General features: G+C 33.5%; 1 protein-coding gene across 1 annotated transcript; it reads left to right on the plus strand.

The window, feature by feature from the left end:
* The first annotated feature begins 687 nt into the window (after nucleotides 1-687).
* Nucleotides 688-12318, plus strand: LOC121974963 (protein OS-9 homolog). Its single transcript, XM_042526266.1, has 8 exons — nucleotides 688-875; nucleotides 5996-6072; nucleotides 7635-7844; nucleotides 7921-7992; nucleotides 11470-11585; nucleotides 11712-11778; nucleotides 11860-11966; nucleotides 12117-12318. The coding sequence occupies exons 1-8, from the start codon at nucleotides 773-775 to the stop codon at nucleotides 12229-12231; spliced, it is 867 nt and encodes a 288-aa protein (XP_042382200.1). The 5' UTR covers nucleotides 688-772; the 3' UTR covers nucleotides 12232-12318.
* The last annotated feature ends 815 nt before the right edge of the window (nucleotides 12319-13133 follow it).

Genomic DNA, 13133 nt, shown 5'->3' on the forward strand with positions numbered 1-13133 from the left:
TGTCACCCACCGTCGTTAGTCGTTGCCGTCCACCATCGGCGGCCACCGTCGGTCGTCGTCGCCAACTACCTCGAGTCACCTCTGTTGTCGTCGACCGCCTCCGCCATCGGTCGTCGTCCGCCGCCTCCGGCTGTTGCCGTCGCAGCCACCGACAACCGGCGACGGCGACAACCGCTAGCGATGGCGGCCAGCAGAGGAGGCCAACGACAGCGATCGCTGGTTGTCGCAAGCTCCAGCAAAGGTGCAGCGGCCGTCAGTAGAGGTTGCAAGATATTTTTATTATTTTATAATAATACGAATTATATTACTTATAAAAAATAATGGATACCAAATAAAAGAATGTAATGATCATTACAATCAAAGATTACATATATTATATTATCAAATATAGTAATATAATCAAGATTATATTATTTTATATTATAAATTTAATTACATTATTATAAGCTAGATTATATTAACTCGTCTTAATGTGACATAATAATACAACATATCAACACACATTTAATAAATGAGATTTCTTGCATTGCATTGTGGTAGCCCATATCGCCCATCCTTCTAGATATTTATTCATCCATAGCTCCCCGGCCCAAAAATGTACACGGGCCGTCGGCCCCGTCTTAAACATGCATCTTAGACCGAGCCGTCGGCCCATTTGACACTCCTGGATCCTCCTTATAAGACGAGTATTCGCTTATCGAGGTCAGCGAAATCGCTGCCACGAAAAAGACGAGAGCATTCGCCGGCGATCGAGGTGGTTGCTTGCTCTCTGATGGCGCTCGCGAGATCCCTGTGCGGCTCAATCCTCCTCCTCCACCTACTCGGTGCTGTTTTCCTCGGCTCCATTCTGGCCGACCAAATCTACACCGGTTCCGGTTGGTATCCTCTCTCGATTCCACCATCTTCCCTTCAAATTACGAAATTTTGTTTTCTTTCTCTGTTCGCCATGATTCGATTTTACCTTTCGCAATGGATGCTTCTGAACTTGAGCCCCTTATTTGGCCCCCACCTTCTGTACGTGTATACTGGAAGGATGTCATAGATTCCCTTCTGAGGTGTATCTGTTAGCCGTATAGATCTCTGACGATTTATCTGAAATATCAAAACTTTAGTTAGATGATCGCTTCTCAGAACAATAAGTGAAAAAGTGAGCTCGTTTCTAGAGCTTATGAGTAGGAGGAAAGCTGTTTCATGCATCAATTTTGTGATTTTGGTGCTCCCCTCTCCACCCAATTTCTGTTAAGACAGATGTATAACGAGTCTTCCAATTAGGAAGCTTTGATTTTGCAGCCATCTTGATTTTGATGGAGATGTGGACCTTTTGAAGTTGCAATATTTCATTTTGCTTAAGCATATAATTTAGTTAAGATTTAAAATCTCAATTCGTAGCAATAGAGTCCAAGTTATTACAAGAATCTCAATCACCTTTCCAATACTAAAAGGGGTGCCATGTATCAGATAAGCGCATCAGTTCTTGTAACATACTTGAAGATCAACCCTGCAGGGATAGTCAGTTAGAACCATGTGTTTCAGACTTGTATTAGTGTTAATACTGACTCTTAATATCTCTAGTGTTATAATCATCATTTTGAGTTGCATGCATGTAATCTTACTCGCATGTCTAGAGGCCATGTGATATTCTTCATAAGTGACATGACCACCCAGTGCATCTTCAATGTCATCTCCCTCATTAGTAGTTGCATTGCTATAGGCATCACTATTAACATTTTTAAACTTCTTGTAAGATTGCAATGTTAGAAGGTGACAATATTTCATCACTTTTATCATGTACTTGCTCTCATCGATTGCATCAAGTGGAGTGCAACTGATTATCAATTGACCCTTTCCCTTGTTTGCTATTTTTGTTGAATAGATTTAAAAATTGCAGGATCTTTGTCTTTTTCTTTGTCTATGGTCTTTGGTAGTGTTTTGAGTTGTGATAGTTGAGAATATCAAGGTTGAGTTCCACACAATAAAAATTACTGGTTGAAAACTTCATCAACATCTTCTTCCTCATCAGCATCTTTGCTAGCTTACACTTTTTTAATTTGTTAAGAAATTTAGATGGTTATTTCTTACTCCATAAAGTAATAAATTCTTAGCCTCAGTAGTACTCCACCAATTTTTTATTGGATCATCCATGAATCCAATATCAAATGAGTCTGCAACTCTGCATCACTAGACTTTTGTTTTTCTTTCTTCACTGTTATAACCCTTAGCTGAAGACTCATATCGTAGTGAATGTAGACTATCTTCTCCAAACTATGATAAGTGAAGTGATTTTGCATTTTTGTATAACAAGGGAGAAAGTTAATCAATTTCTTTTGCAGCCACTTGGAAATACCATCCGCAAGAGTATTCATGTTGCACCATTTAGTTATAGCTAAACAAATAAAATTAAAGTAATTATCTACATGTGTAAATAATGGTTAATAATAAATTATTTTATATTTTATTGACACCTACTTTGTATCTTTGTGACACTACAAGAAGATCGTCGACAAATCCATATGCCTCAAAATATTTGACCTCATTAATAGCTTTAAAAGTTAATTCTCTATTACAATCAGAATAACAAATATGTATTAGAAATTTAATTACTCGTTAAGTAAATTAATTACAATAAAAATTATTGTTGTTATTAATAATTCAATTAAATTAGTATCAAAACTATATCCAATAACGTACAATATCGTTCCTCTCATAGACTGAAACTTTGACATGATTTGAAATTCTAAACTATGCATACAATTATAATTGATCTAAAATGTAAGTAATCTTTTGATTGCTGAAAATTTACCCTTGCAAATAGCTTAATTGCAAAAGTGGATTCATACAGCTAAACCATAAATAATGAGACTCTTGTACCTTTCAACAAGCAAGGTAATAGAATACGAAGTCCTATGTACTTAGTCATGTCATGTATTGAAATAATGCATCTCCAATTCAGTACATCTCTAATTCACTTCCATTCACAACCACGTAATGTTTTCAAGTAATTGATCATTGAATCAAATTTAACCCAAAGAAAGAGAATCTAACCTTGTGTTATTTCCAGGAGCTTAGTTGGTTGACCCTGTATGCAGTTTATATTTCTGTTATCTTTACAGCACATTTTCCGCACATTTTGGCAAAATCCACCATTTTGAGGGCTCTTACAATTATACTAAAGAACACTGCACTTTGTTGTGGACTTAGCGACCTAACTATAAATTCCACATGGTTAGGTTGCAAAGTGTAGAGTTATTACCATGAATAAAGATACGAGGGAACTACCTAAGGTAGTAGGTTATGAATAAAAATACAAATTGAAATTAGTGGTGCCAAGAAGAGAAAATTGAAAACCTTAGAAATTTAAATGACAATTATAATTAATCTAATAATCTTTCTATTATTGAAAATTTACCTTTGTGCATAGCTTAATTGTAAAATAGGATTCATGCAACTAAACATAAACAGTAACTACAGTAACTTCAATTAACAAAGTAATAAAGCTCCTGTTTACCTACTCTTGTCAGGTAGTGAAGTAATGCATCTTTGTAGCCACTCAATATTTTTTAGTTGATCACTAAATCAAATTTAACACCAAAGAAAGAGAATCTCATGTGCTATTTTCCAGGTGCCTTATTGGATGACAAACTGTATGCAAATTATATTCTGCAGACTTTGCAGCACATTTTCCATACAACTTAGTGAAATCTACAATGTTGAAGGTTCCAACAGCAATACTGATGAACACTGCAGTTTGCTATGGACTTAGCGACCTAATTGTAAATACCACATGGTTGGGTTGCAAACTGCAAAGTTGTTATCATGAATAAAGATACAACTAGAGGAAACTACTTAAGGCAAGAAAAAACTTTAATAATTCCCACTTAATCCATACATGATATAAAGCCATTCTGAACTTGGGACTTTGCCGTGTTCTCATTTGAAGAAACATTTATAATGCCTTTAATCCATAAGTGAAGCTTAATTATTCCCAAAGAGAAACTGCGATTGAGGAATCAGACCCAGAATTGGTGTAGGCTGATGGACCCTCATGGGAAATGCCGTCTAATTGTGCCACATGGGTTAGGTAGGTAACCATAGAGAAACAAACATCCTTGACATAACTAAATTTCCCATAGTGAAAGCACTTATGTCAGCTCTATGCACTAAAGTTCCTGCCATGATCTCACTGATGGCCTCCTTTATTCCCACGTGATCCTCTAGTTGGCTGTTGAATTGCTAGAGCAAATTGTCTGCTATGGGATCAATAAATGATAGGATTAAGATAAAAGCCCACAACATCCCTATGCATACATCTGACAGAGGGGGAATAGAAGTGATGCAACACAGAGGTGGATTAAAACTTACATAGAGATCCAATATGTAGCGCAAGTGGTAAACAATTCACAGAGAATGATAACCAACAAAGTGGAAATTTTATCATGCAATTATGTTTAACATGAGATATTCGGTTTCTTTATTAAGACTCCAACATAAACAAAATTAAACATAATTAAAAATATCCAATGAAAGAAATAATCCTATACCTAAAAGAACTCAACCAAACCAAATTAGGAAATAAGTCAAATTACAAACTAGGTAAAATTGATGTCAAACGAATTGTCAATATTTTTTGTAAGCCCTCTCATCCAAGCATAAGGAGCAATTGCATCACTAATATTTTTCTTTAGTCACCCCTTCAATTTTATTTATGGTTGACCCTTCTAATGAATAAGAAAGTATCTCAATTGATCATGAACGAGGATGATGTTTTCATCTTTAATAATCATTGATCTCAACCTCGTGAACATCTTTCCTCTAGGACTTCCAAATGGCTTTCTTTTCTCTTAGTCTATTGTATTGTTGTGTGCATCGATTAAGGAAGAAGCCCACTCAAGAAGTTAGTTTTTGCAATTGTGTTTCAAACTTGTTCCACTTCATTCATTTTCTCGTTCTCCTCTATATTGGTTTGAGGGTAAAGACATTACTGGGTGCGTGGATATGAGATTGAAAAGATTTTTTGTTGGTTTATCCATCGACCGTCTTCAAATGTTTACTTAATTGCATTTTTCAAATTTTATAGTCATAGTCTTTATTTAACACGGTTTAAAATGTGGACCTGTTTTATAGTTTCAATTTATGACTGGAATGATACAGTTTCGATTCTGTTTTGTGCCGATATAATTCTGATATTTTTTAAATATAAAATATTTTAATTAAAAATAATTTTTTAAATTTAAATATTTAAAAATATTTAAAAAAAAATTAAAAGAAAAAAATAATACGGGATCGCTGTGTCTGGAATAGTTCTATTAGTATTTAATTAAGTCTATTTAGATTATCCCTATTATAGTTAAGAGTTGATTGAAATTATTAACCTAACTTTAATTAAAACCTAAGTTTTCTACTCACCCGCACGCTTGCGCGACCCCACCACGCCTCCCACCACCGATGTCGCCCTTTCATCCACACTAGCAACGCCGGCACCGCCTTCTTGTTTCACACCACCTGCGACCGCATGGCCCGTGACGCCTTCACGACGGCTGTAGGGCTTGTTGGTGTCCGTGCCATTCGGTGGGCTGAATGAAATGTTTCTCTCGTGCCACCCTATACGACAAAAGATTTTAAACCATGTTTTTTAATGTTATCTTTTTTTAAGGGAGCTTCTCTAGTTTATGTATTAAGCTGAACATAGATTAAGCTCCAACCTAAAGGGGAGTAGTAGGAGCATTAATATAAGTATACTATTTGGTGTAGTGAGTTTATTCTTGCATTTAATGGTTCCAAATTTAGGGATATGTGCGGTTTGAGTCATATAAATATTCCTACATTAATGCTTCAAGTGTATCTTATGACCAAAATGTAACACGTTTGTTTTTCAAACTTAACACATGCTGTATGTTTGTAATTGTTATGTTCATGATTTATTGGTTAAATTTTTATGATCACATCATCCTAAGTTTTTATTAAGTTAATGATTTATTGGTTAAATTTTTATTCATAGGTGGGAGATTTGGCCGGAGTTCTCGTGAGCCAAAATACAAGGTTGAGTTCCACCCAGAAAACTCTCCTTTCTATCCGGTAAGCATTGCTTGAAATAGAATCTTCTGCATGCTAAAACGAATTCACAATTTGAAAAAAGAGATACACCTTCCACGTATAAAATCAATAATATATTCTTATATGTTTCCGATACCTACTAAAAACCTGTCTCATCATGATACTACGATAGGTTTCTGAATAGTTGACTTTCCGTATTATAAATCCTTTTGGAAATAAAGGAGATCTTAGAGATATGCAGAAAATTGACAATGAACGATCAGAACAACATTATGTTACTTTTTCTATATGATCATTTGATTCTAGATAGTTTTACTCAAATTGTTCGTATTGAATGCGCTTCTGTTATATAAGTACTATAAGTCAAGTATAACAAAGTCTAACATAATGATGTTAGGTATTTTAGACATTCCCTGTCTAAAGATAGTGTAGGCACTCATATGAATTAAATTGGACTCTGGAATCAGTAGATATGAAAAACTTGGCTTGTTAGAAGCAATGAGATCCAAAGTGTACTCATGTGAGTGTGGAATGTTTTGATTAGGAATTTATTTTTTTGGAGCATATCAGATACTTGACTCCTTAATATTCCAGACTTGTTTAGATGAGAATTTAAGGGTGCGTTTGGTACGCACATTTTCCATTTTCATTTTCTGGAAAACGCGCGTTTTCTGAAAAACGGTGTTTGGTTTGCGTTTTTCGTGCGCGTTTTCTAAAAAATTGGCTATCGTTTTCTAGAAAAACAGAGAATGACAAAAAGTCGTTTTCTGTTTTCTAGAAAACGCGCGTTTTCCAGAAAATGAAAATGAAAACGGTGCAAACCAAACGCACCCTAAGACATTTTAGTCTCATATTTGGAAACCTTAGCAATACATCCAAAATCACTTGCACCCATCTGGACTTCTAATAGCTATTTTACTTGATTTCTTAAATATAAGCCTAGTAGGTTCTGTCACACGTGTTCGGAAATGTAAATAAGAAATTAGTTTCTAGGAAGGAAGCTATAACATTGTTAGAAATTGATGCTTAGAGTACTTATAGGGAATTGAAGTTCCAACACAGGCCTCCAGTAGATTCATGCTGCAATTTTTTTGATTAAATACACAATTTTAAGTAGAGAAATCACATTACTATTTAAAGTATACTTCTATTCTGATTTATAGAATTTGTAGGGGTTCAATTTCAATATAAACCATGCAGGCAGCACTGTCCCATTGCCTAGGTACTGAGAGAAACACGAATTTAATTTCATTCAGATTCTATCTATTGTCATGTGCTCTTGGCTAATGAAGACGTGCTATGAAGAAAGTTCTAATTTTATGGTGTTTGTTTGTCATTAATCATGCACAATGGTTCCCTGTTTCAATTTGGTTAACCTATGCCATGAAGTTGTGCTCTTCTAGATTTTGGTAAAACTAAGGACCCTGCAGGATAAGGATGAGCATTTTTTTTAAAAAAAAATATTTGTTTTAAGATTTTATACAAGCTTCCTAATTCATCTCAAATTATTATGCAGCATTATCCATGTTCATCTCAATATTTAAATTCCATTAATTCTTTAAAGCAATGGTATTTATCTACAGGTAGTTGGTCAGGAAGAAGTTGCAATGTCAAATAAGGAGGGCAAGAATTACAATTGTTACTTACCTATTGTTGAGGAAACAAAAGTTTTAAAAACAGTTACTCACGAGAATTCAAGCAGTTTAATAATGGAAAGTGAGCAGAAGATTAAGTTTAAGACTCCTGATGAGTTGATTGAGGGTTTAAAAGATGCAGACAGATGCTTTTACAGGGTAAAAATTAGTTTCTAAACATCAGACAACTATTAATGGAATTTTTCCTACTTTTCTCTGATTCTTTGACTTCCAGTTTGAAGGTTGGTGGACCTATGAATTTTGTTCCCATAAGCATGTGAAACAACTTCATATTGAAGATGAAAAGGTACGTTGACTTTAAGAATATCTGCTCTCTCATTTTCCTTGCACACACAGGGAGATGATAAAGCATGCAAGAATATCTGCTCTCTTATTTGCCTTGCACACACAGGGAGATGATAAAACATGCAAATGCATCTAGTTCTGAATAACAAACCCAGAAAGTGTAACCATCAACCTAACCACCCTTTTCTCTCATGATTGTGTTCTATTTTTGAAATGTCCTTACATTCTCAATACTTTTTTGAAGGGGAGAAAAAGGCTAGTAGTGGTGGAGTAGTTAATGGTATAAGAACAATCTTGATTAATTACCTCAATTTACGAAATGAAATGGAAAAGGTCAGAGAAGTAGTTGATTGAAAGGAGGGGTTTTATTTATCTTTGACATATTATGACCTGAGAATAAGGCTGAAGCCAAGTTGAACTTGACTATATTCAAGCTTGTTTATTAAGAAAATAAATGAGCTCGAGTTGAGCCCAATATTGACCAAACTCAATATTTTGAGATCAAACTTGTTAATTAAAAAGCTTACTAAATTCAAGCCAAGCTTCATCTTTTGCCCAGCTCATTAAAAACAAGATTGCTCTTTGGTTCGATAAATGAAACTTATTCATTTGATATGGCATAAATAAGAATACTATGATAATGTGCAATTACCGGAAAGGATAAAGTAAAAAATATCAATATTTGAGAGCAATAAGGTATAACTTATATATGAGGAAATGGGAGAAAATAAGTTGATATTGTATGGACTTATTAAAAAATGGCTCATTCTATAATTAGAAGAGTTGAATCTATTGGAGTAGGTGTAATGCTTAGAGAGATAAGAGATCATTATCCAATGTAATAAAAATGGTTTAATTAAATAATATTACTAGTGATGTAGTTTTGCATAGAACTTGATAGAGTCATAATGAATGGTCAAGATTCATGCAACCAAATTAGTAGACATAGAACTTTATAGATAATTTAGAACCTTAAAACTTATTAAATATCAAAAACATATAACTACATAAATAGTAGCATAAAATCCTCATATTATATATATGGTAATTAATATTACTAGTAATGTAGTCTTACATAGAACCTTAAGGGATAATGAAAGATAAGATTCATGAAGCCCACCTTAAATAATAGTGTGTTTATGTGTGTTCAAGCTTCTTTATTGTATATTCTTTCCGTATTGGACCAAATAAACATGCTCTTATTAGATTGTGTGCGTGCCAGGGTTTGAAGTGCCATGCCGCTTGAAACCACTGGAATTTACCGTTTCGGTGAGGAAGCGAAACCGGCACAACAGGCGGACAAATTTGGCCTACGTCATTCGCCAGCGATGGACACCTTCGTGCCGTCGGAAGCGTCGCCCGACGCTTTTGGCGGCGACGGAGACATCATGCGACGCTTCTGGTGCCCGTCAGAAGCATCACGCGACGTCTCCGCCGGCGTCGGAAGCGTTGCGCGATTCCTCTGCCGGTGTCGGAAGCGTCGGGAGATGCCTTCGCCGTCGGCGGAAGTGTCGCACGAGCGCTGCTTGCAGGACTTGCGCGATGGGATCGAGACGGGATTACTGTTGCACAAAAGTAAAAAGATTTAATTAATTCCCAACTAGACTGTGATATTTTGAATAAGCTTTTATAAATCCTAATTAAATTATCCTTATAAAATATATAAAAATATATTTCAAATTAAAAAAAATAAAAATTTAAAAATTATTAATTGATATTATAAAAAAATTTCTTTTTTACTGTTTTAAATTTATTTTAAAATTTGATTTTTTTTAAAATTCTAATAAATCATATTTATATTCTGATAATTTATTATTATTTTATTTTTTTACTGTTTAATTGATATTTTAAATTTTTTTACTATTTAAAGTATATAAGATTTAAACTAATAATTAATTAAATGAATAAACAATTAATTTATATAATTATGATATATCAATTTTAATTGGAGTAATTAATACATTTTTAAAGAAAATTATATTTAATTATTTTTTCTAGCCACGTTTAAACAACTTACATAAAATCAATATACAACTTATTTTTAAATTATACACAATAAACATATTTATCATATAAATAACAAAAAGATCAAAACTGTATCGGCGCGGCACGAATCGCACAATATGATATCGAAATCGTATCATTCCGGTCTGGGACCGAAATCTCGACACGGGTCGAAATTTTAAACCTTGGTACGTGCGCAATGTGTACATGTGTGTGCCAGCATATATGCGTGCACTTGTGTTTGTGTCTATTTGAGTTGTAAACAAATTTGCAAACAAGTACATTCATCATCTATCGACAAACCATTTTTATGCTAATGAGCTGAGTTCACTAGTCAAGCTTGTCTATTTATCTTGTGGAGCTTGAAAAATATGTTCCAGCGTGTGTGTCTGTTCAAGCTTCTTTGTTTTATATTCTTTCCATATGAAACCAAATAAACGTGCTCTTATCAAACCACTTGTGTGCATGTACACGTAGGTGTGCATGCGTGAGTTGTAGACAAATTTTGTAAACAAGTTCGTTCATTATGTATCGCAATTTTTTTCTTGAATGCTAATGAGATGAGTTCACTAGTTTCAGGCTCCATTTATCTTGTTGATCTTAAAAAAATGTGTTTAAGCTTCTTTATTTTATAGTTTTTCCATATCGAACAAAATAAACATGTTTTTATCAAACCAAGTATTGAACTTGCTTACGAACATTTGGTTTACTCACAACCCTAAGTTGCTAGAGAAAGAAGGAAATGGAGAAACAAAAAGCAAAATGTCTGATAAGTTGAAAAATGATGAGAGATGATGGAAGAGAGGAAAAGGATGTTTATGGGGGAGTTTGTAGGACACGAGGGATGTGGGTGGAAAATAGATTGCGGTAGTAGTTTTCTTGACAATTAGTTAAACTATTCTTGCTAAACAGTACTGTTATAAGGTATTACTGAACTTAGCAATAGCGTTGTATTGCTAGTTTTAAGATTCTGAATTTGGACATATGTGCATGTATCATAACTTTTTTGTCATTTTGTGTTTTTTTTTAATTTTTAATTTGCACTCTTGAAGGGATGCTCTATGTAAGTACAAGATAATTTTTGTTTGTATCTTCCTTAGGTTTGCCATTCTTTTATAAGAAATCCTATTGCCAAACCTTTTATAATATGGGTATTCCCTTGTCCAAATGGGCAGTTTGATTGACTTTTACGATTAATTTTAAAATAATTTCTAGATAACTTGATCTTCTTTATTGATGCAAATATAACTTGATTATATGCAATTCGTTATACTCCTTTAACTCGATGTCATAATGCCTTGTTCTTCTTATGATAAAATCAGCATCCATCGTAATTTTTAACTTCAAAATATTTGTTTGTTAAGCATATTTGATATTATAAGTTCTTTAGCTTGAATTTTGATCTTGATGCTTCATTTGATCGCTATTTGCAAAATTTGATTCAATAAAAGGAAAGGTATGTTCTTACTTGCAGGCAGTTGAAGAATTTGTGTTGGGCAAGTTCGATGCAGATGCAACATCTGTTTTTAATGAGAATCATTCTGATACTTTTACAGTTAAGGATCCTCGCTCAAAAGATGCTTCCCAACGGTATGTTTTTCTTCATTGCCATAACAACATAAATGGTACTCTCATTTAGCTCAGCTAATTGACCAAGCTAACATATTTGTAACTTTAGGATACTGTCTGCAAATTACTTTTTTCTAAATTCTGCAGGTATCATGCGCATCAGTATACAAATGGAACCATGTGCGACCTGACAAATCAACCTCGAGAGACCGAGGTACATATCAGTCGTGATCCTGCATAAGATATCTAGTTCCTTTAGCCGCTTCCTGAAACATGCATGCTCATTTGCTTACAGGTCAGATTTGTTTGCTCAGAACAATCTGCCGTAATCAGCTCAATCAAAGAGGCTGCTACTTGCAAGTATGTCGTTACAATTCAGTGCTCTCTGCTCTGCAAGCATCCGTAAGTCCTGTTGCCCATGCGGCTGACTTTGTGATGATCTGAGAAAACAATTTGTATATATATAAGAAATCTTCTGTTCATGATCCACCCAAATTGACAGGCAGTAAAACCCATTTCAATGGCAATTCTAACTGGACTCGATATTGACAGGATGTTTCAGCAAGAGAGGCCAATGTGGCATACCATACATTGCAACGAGATGGGCGGAGACAGCAAGGACTCCTCTGTGGAGGATGGCCCCAAAGTCACAAAGGCTCCAACTTAATTCTTCATCAGCTAGAAACTTTTCAGCAATGTAGCTAACGTTTCAGTTCATAGTTGAATTAAGTCATGGAGAGGAAGGATTTGAGAAGGTGATGGCTGCTGGACGTCCCAAAGGTCCTAGGCAAAAAAAAAAAAAAAAAAAAAAAAAAAAAAATTGACTTTTAATATTTTTTTTAAAAAAATTTCATCATCCTTTTTCATTCGGATTTGGGATCCATAATTGTGGGTTTAAATTTTTTTAAAATAAATTTTTATGTAAAATTTAGTTTTCTAACTTTTTGAGATACAAAATTATTAATTAAATTTTTATATTTAAGTTTTGATAATTTTTTTTAATTGATAAAATTGTTATATTATTTAATCTTTCTTGAGATATTATTTGAACATAAATAAGATTTTATTAATTTTAATTTAAATTTTTTTTTTTTTTGCTGAAGCTACACTAACATGTAAAGTTAATAATATTCTATAAGCTATTCATGTATTAAGAAAAGAATATAAATTTTTTTTATAAGGCTCAATACCTCTAGTGCAGTTTTTGATTTAAAAAGTTTTCAAGGTTTAAACATTTTTATTTTTAAAAACTAATCGTAAAGTAATTTTAACTTTTCTACATCATATAAAAAATTAAAATTATTTTTATATATTTTAAATTGTTCAAATCTAAATTTTTTATAAATTATCTTCATATATTTTAAATTATTCAAATCTATTTTGAAATGAAGAAATGACGTGGTCAATAATATAATTAAAGTAATTTATTTCTTTTAATTACACATTTTTCACGAAATGCTGGTCCTACATTCATTTCATTTGCAAGAACTTTTAATTGATCTAATGCAATAGCAATGTTCATATCTTTATATTGTAAAAATTTACTAGCAGTTTAACTACAAATAATAT

This window comes from Zingiber officinale, chromosome 4B, assembly GCF_018446385.1.
Source record: "Zingiber officinale cultivar Zhangliang chromosome 4B, Zo_v1.1, whole genome shotgun sequence".
NCBI lineage: Eukaryota > Viridiplantae > Streptophyta > Magnoliopsida > Zingiberales > Zingiberaceae > Zingiber > Zingiber officinale.

Bases quoted from the DNA above. Each gene is read 5' to 3' on its own strand.
- LOC121974963 (XM_042526266.1), top strand. From the start codon at position 773: ATGGCGCTCGCGAGATCCCTGTGCGGCTCAATCCTCCTCCTCCACCTA. The intron at 876-5,995 runs GTTGGTATCCTC...TTTTATTCATAG, and splicing joins CCAAATCTACACCGGTTCCG to GTGGGAGATTTGGCCGGAGT. The intron at 11,967-12,116 runs GTAAGTCCTGTT...CGATATTGACAG, and splicing joins TCTCTGCTCTGCAAGCATCC to GATGTTTCAGCAAGAGAGGC.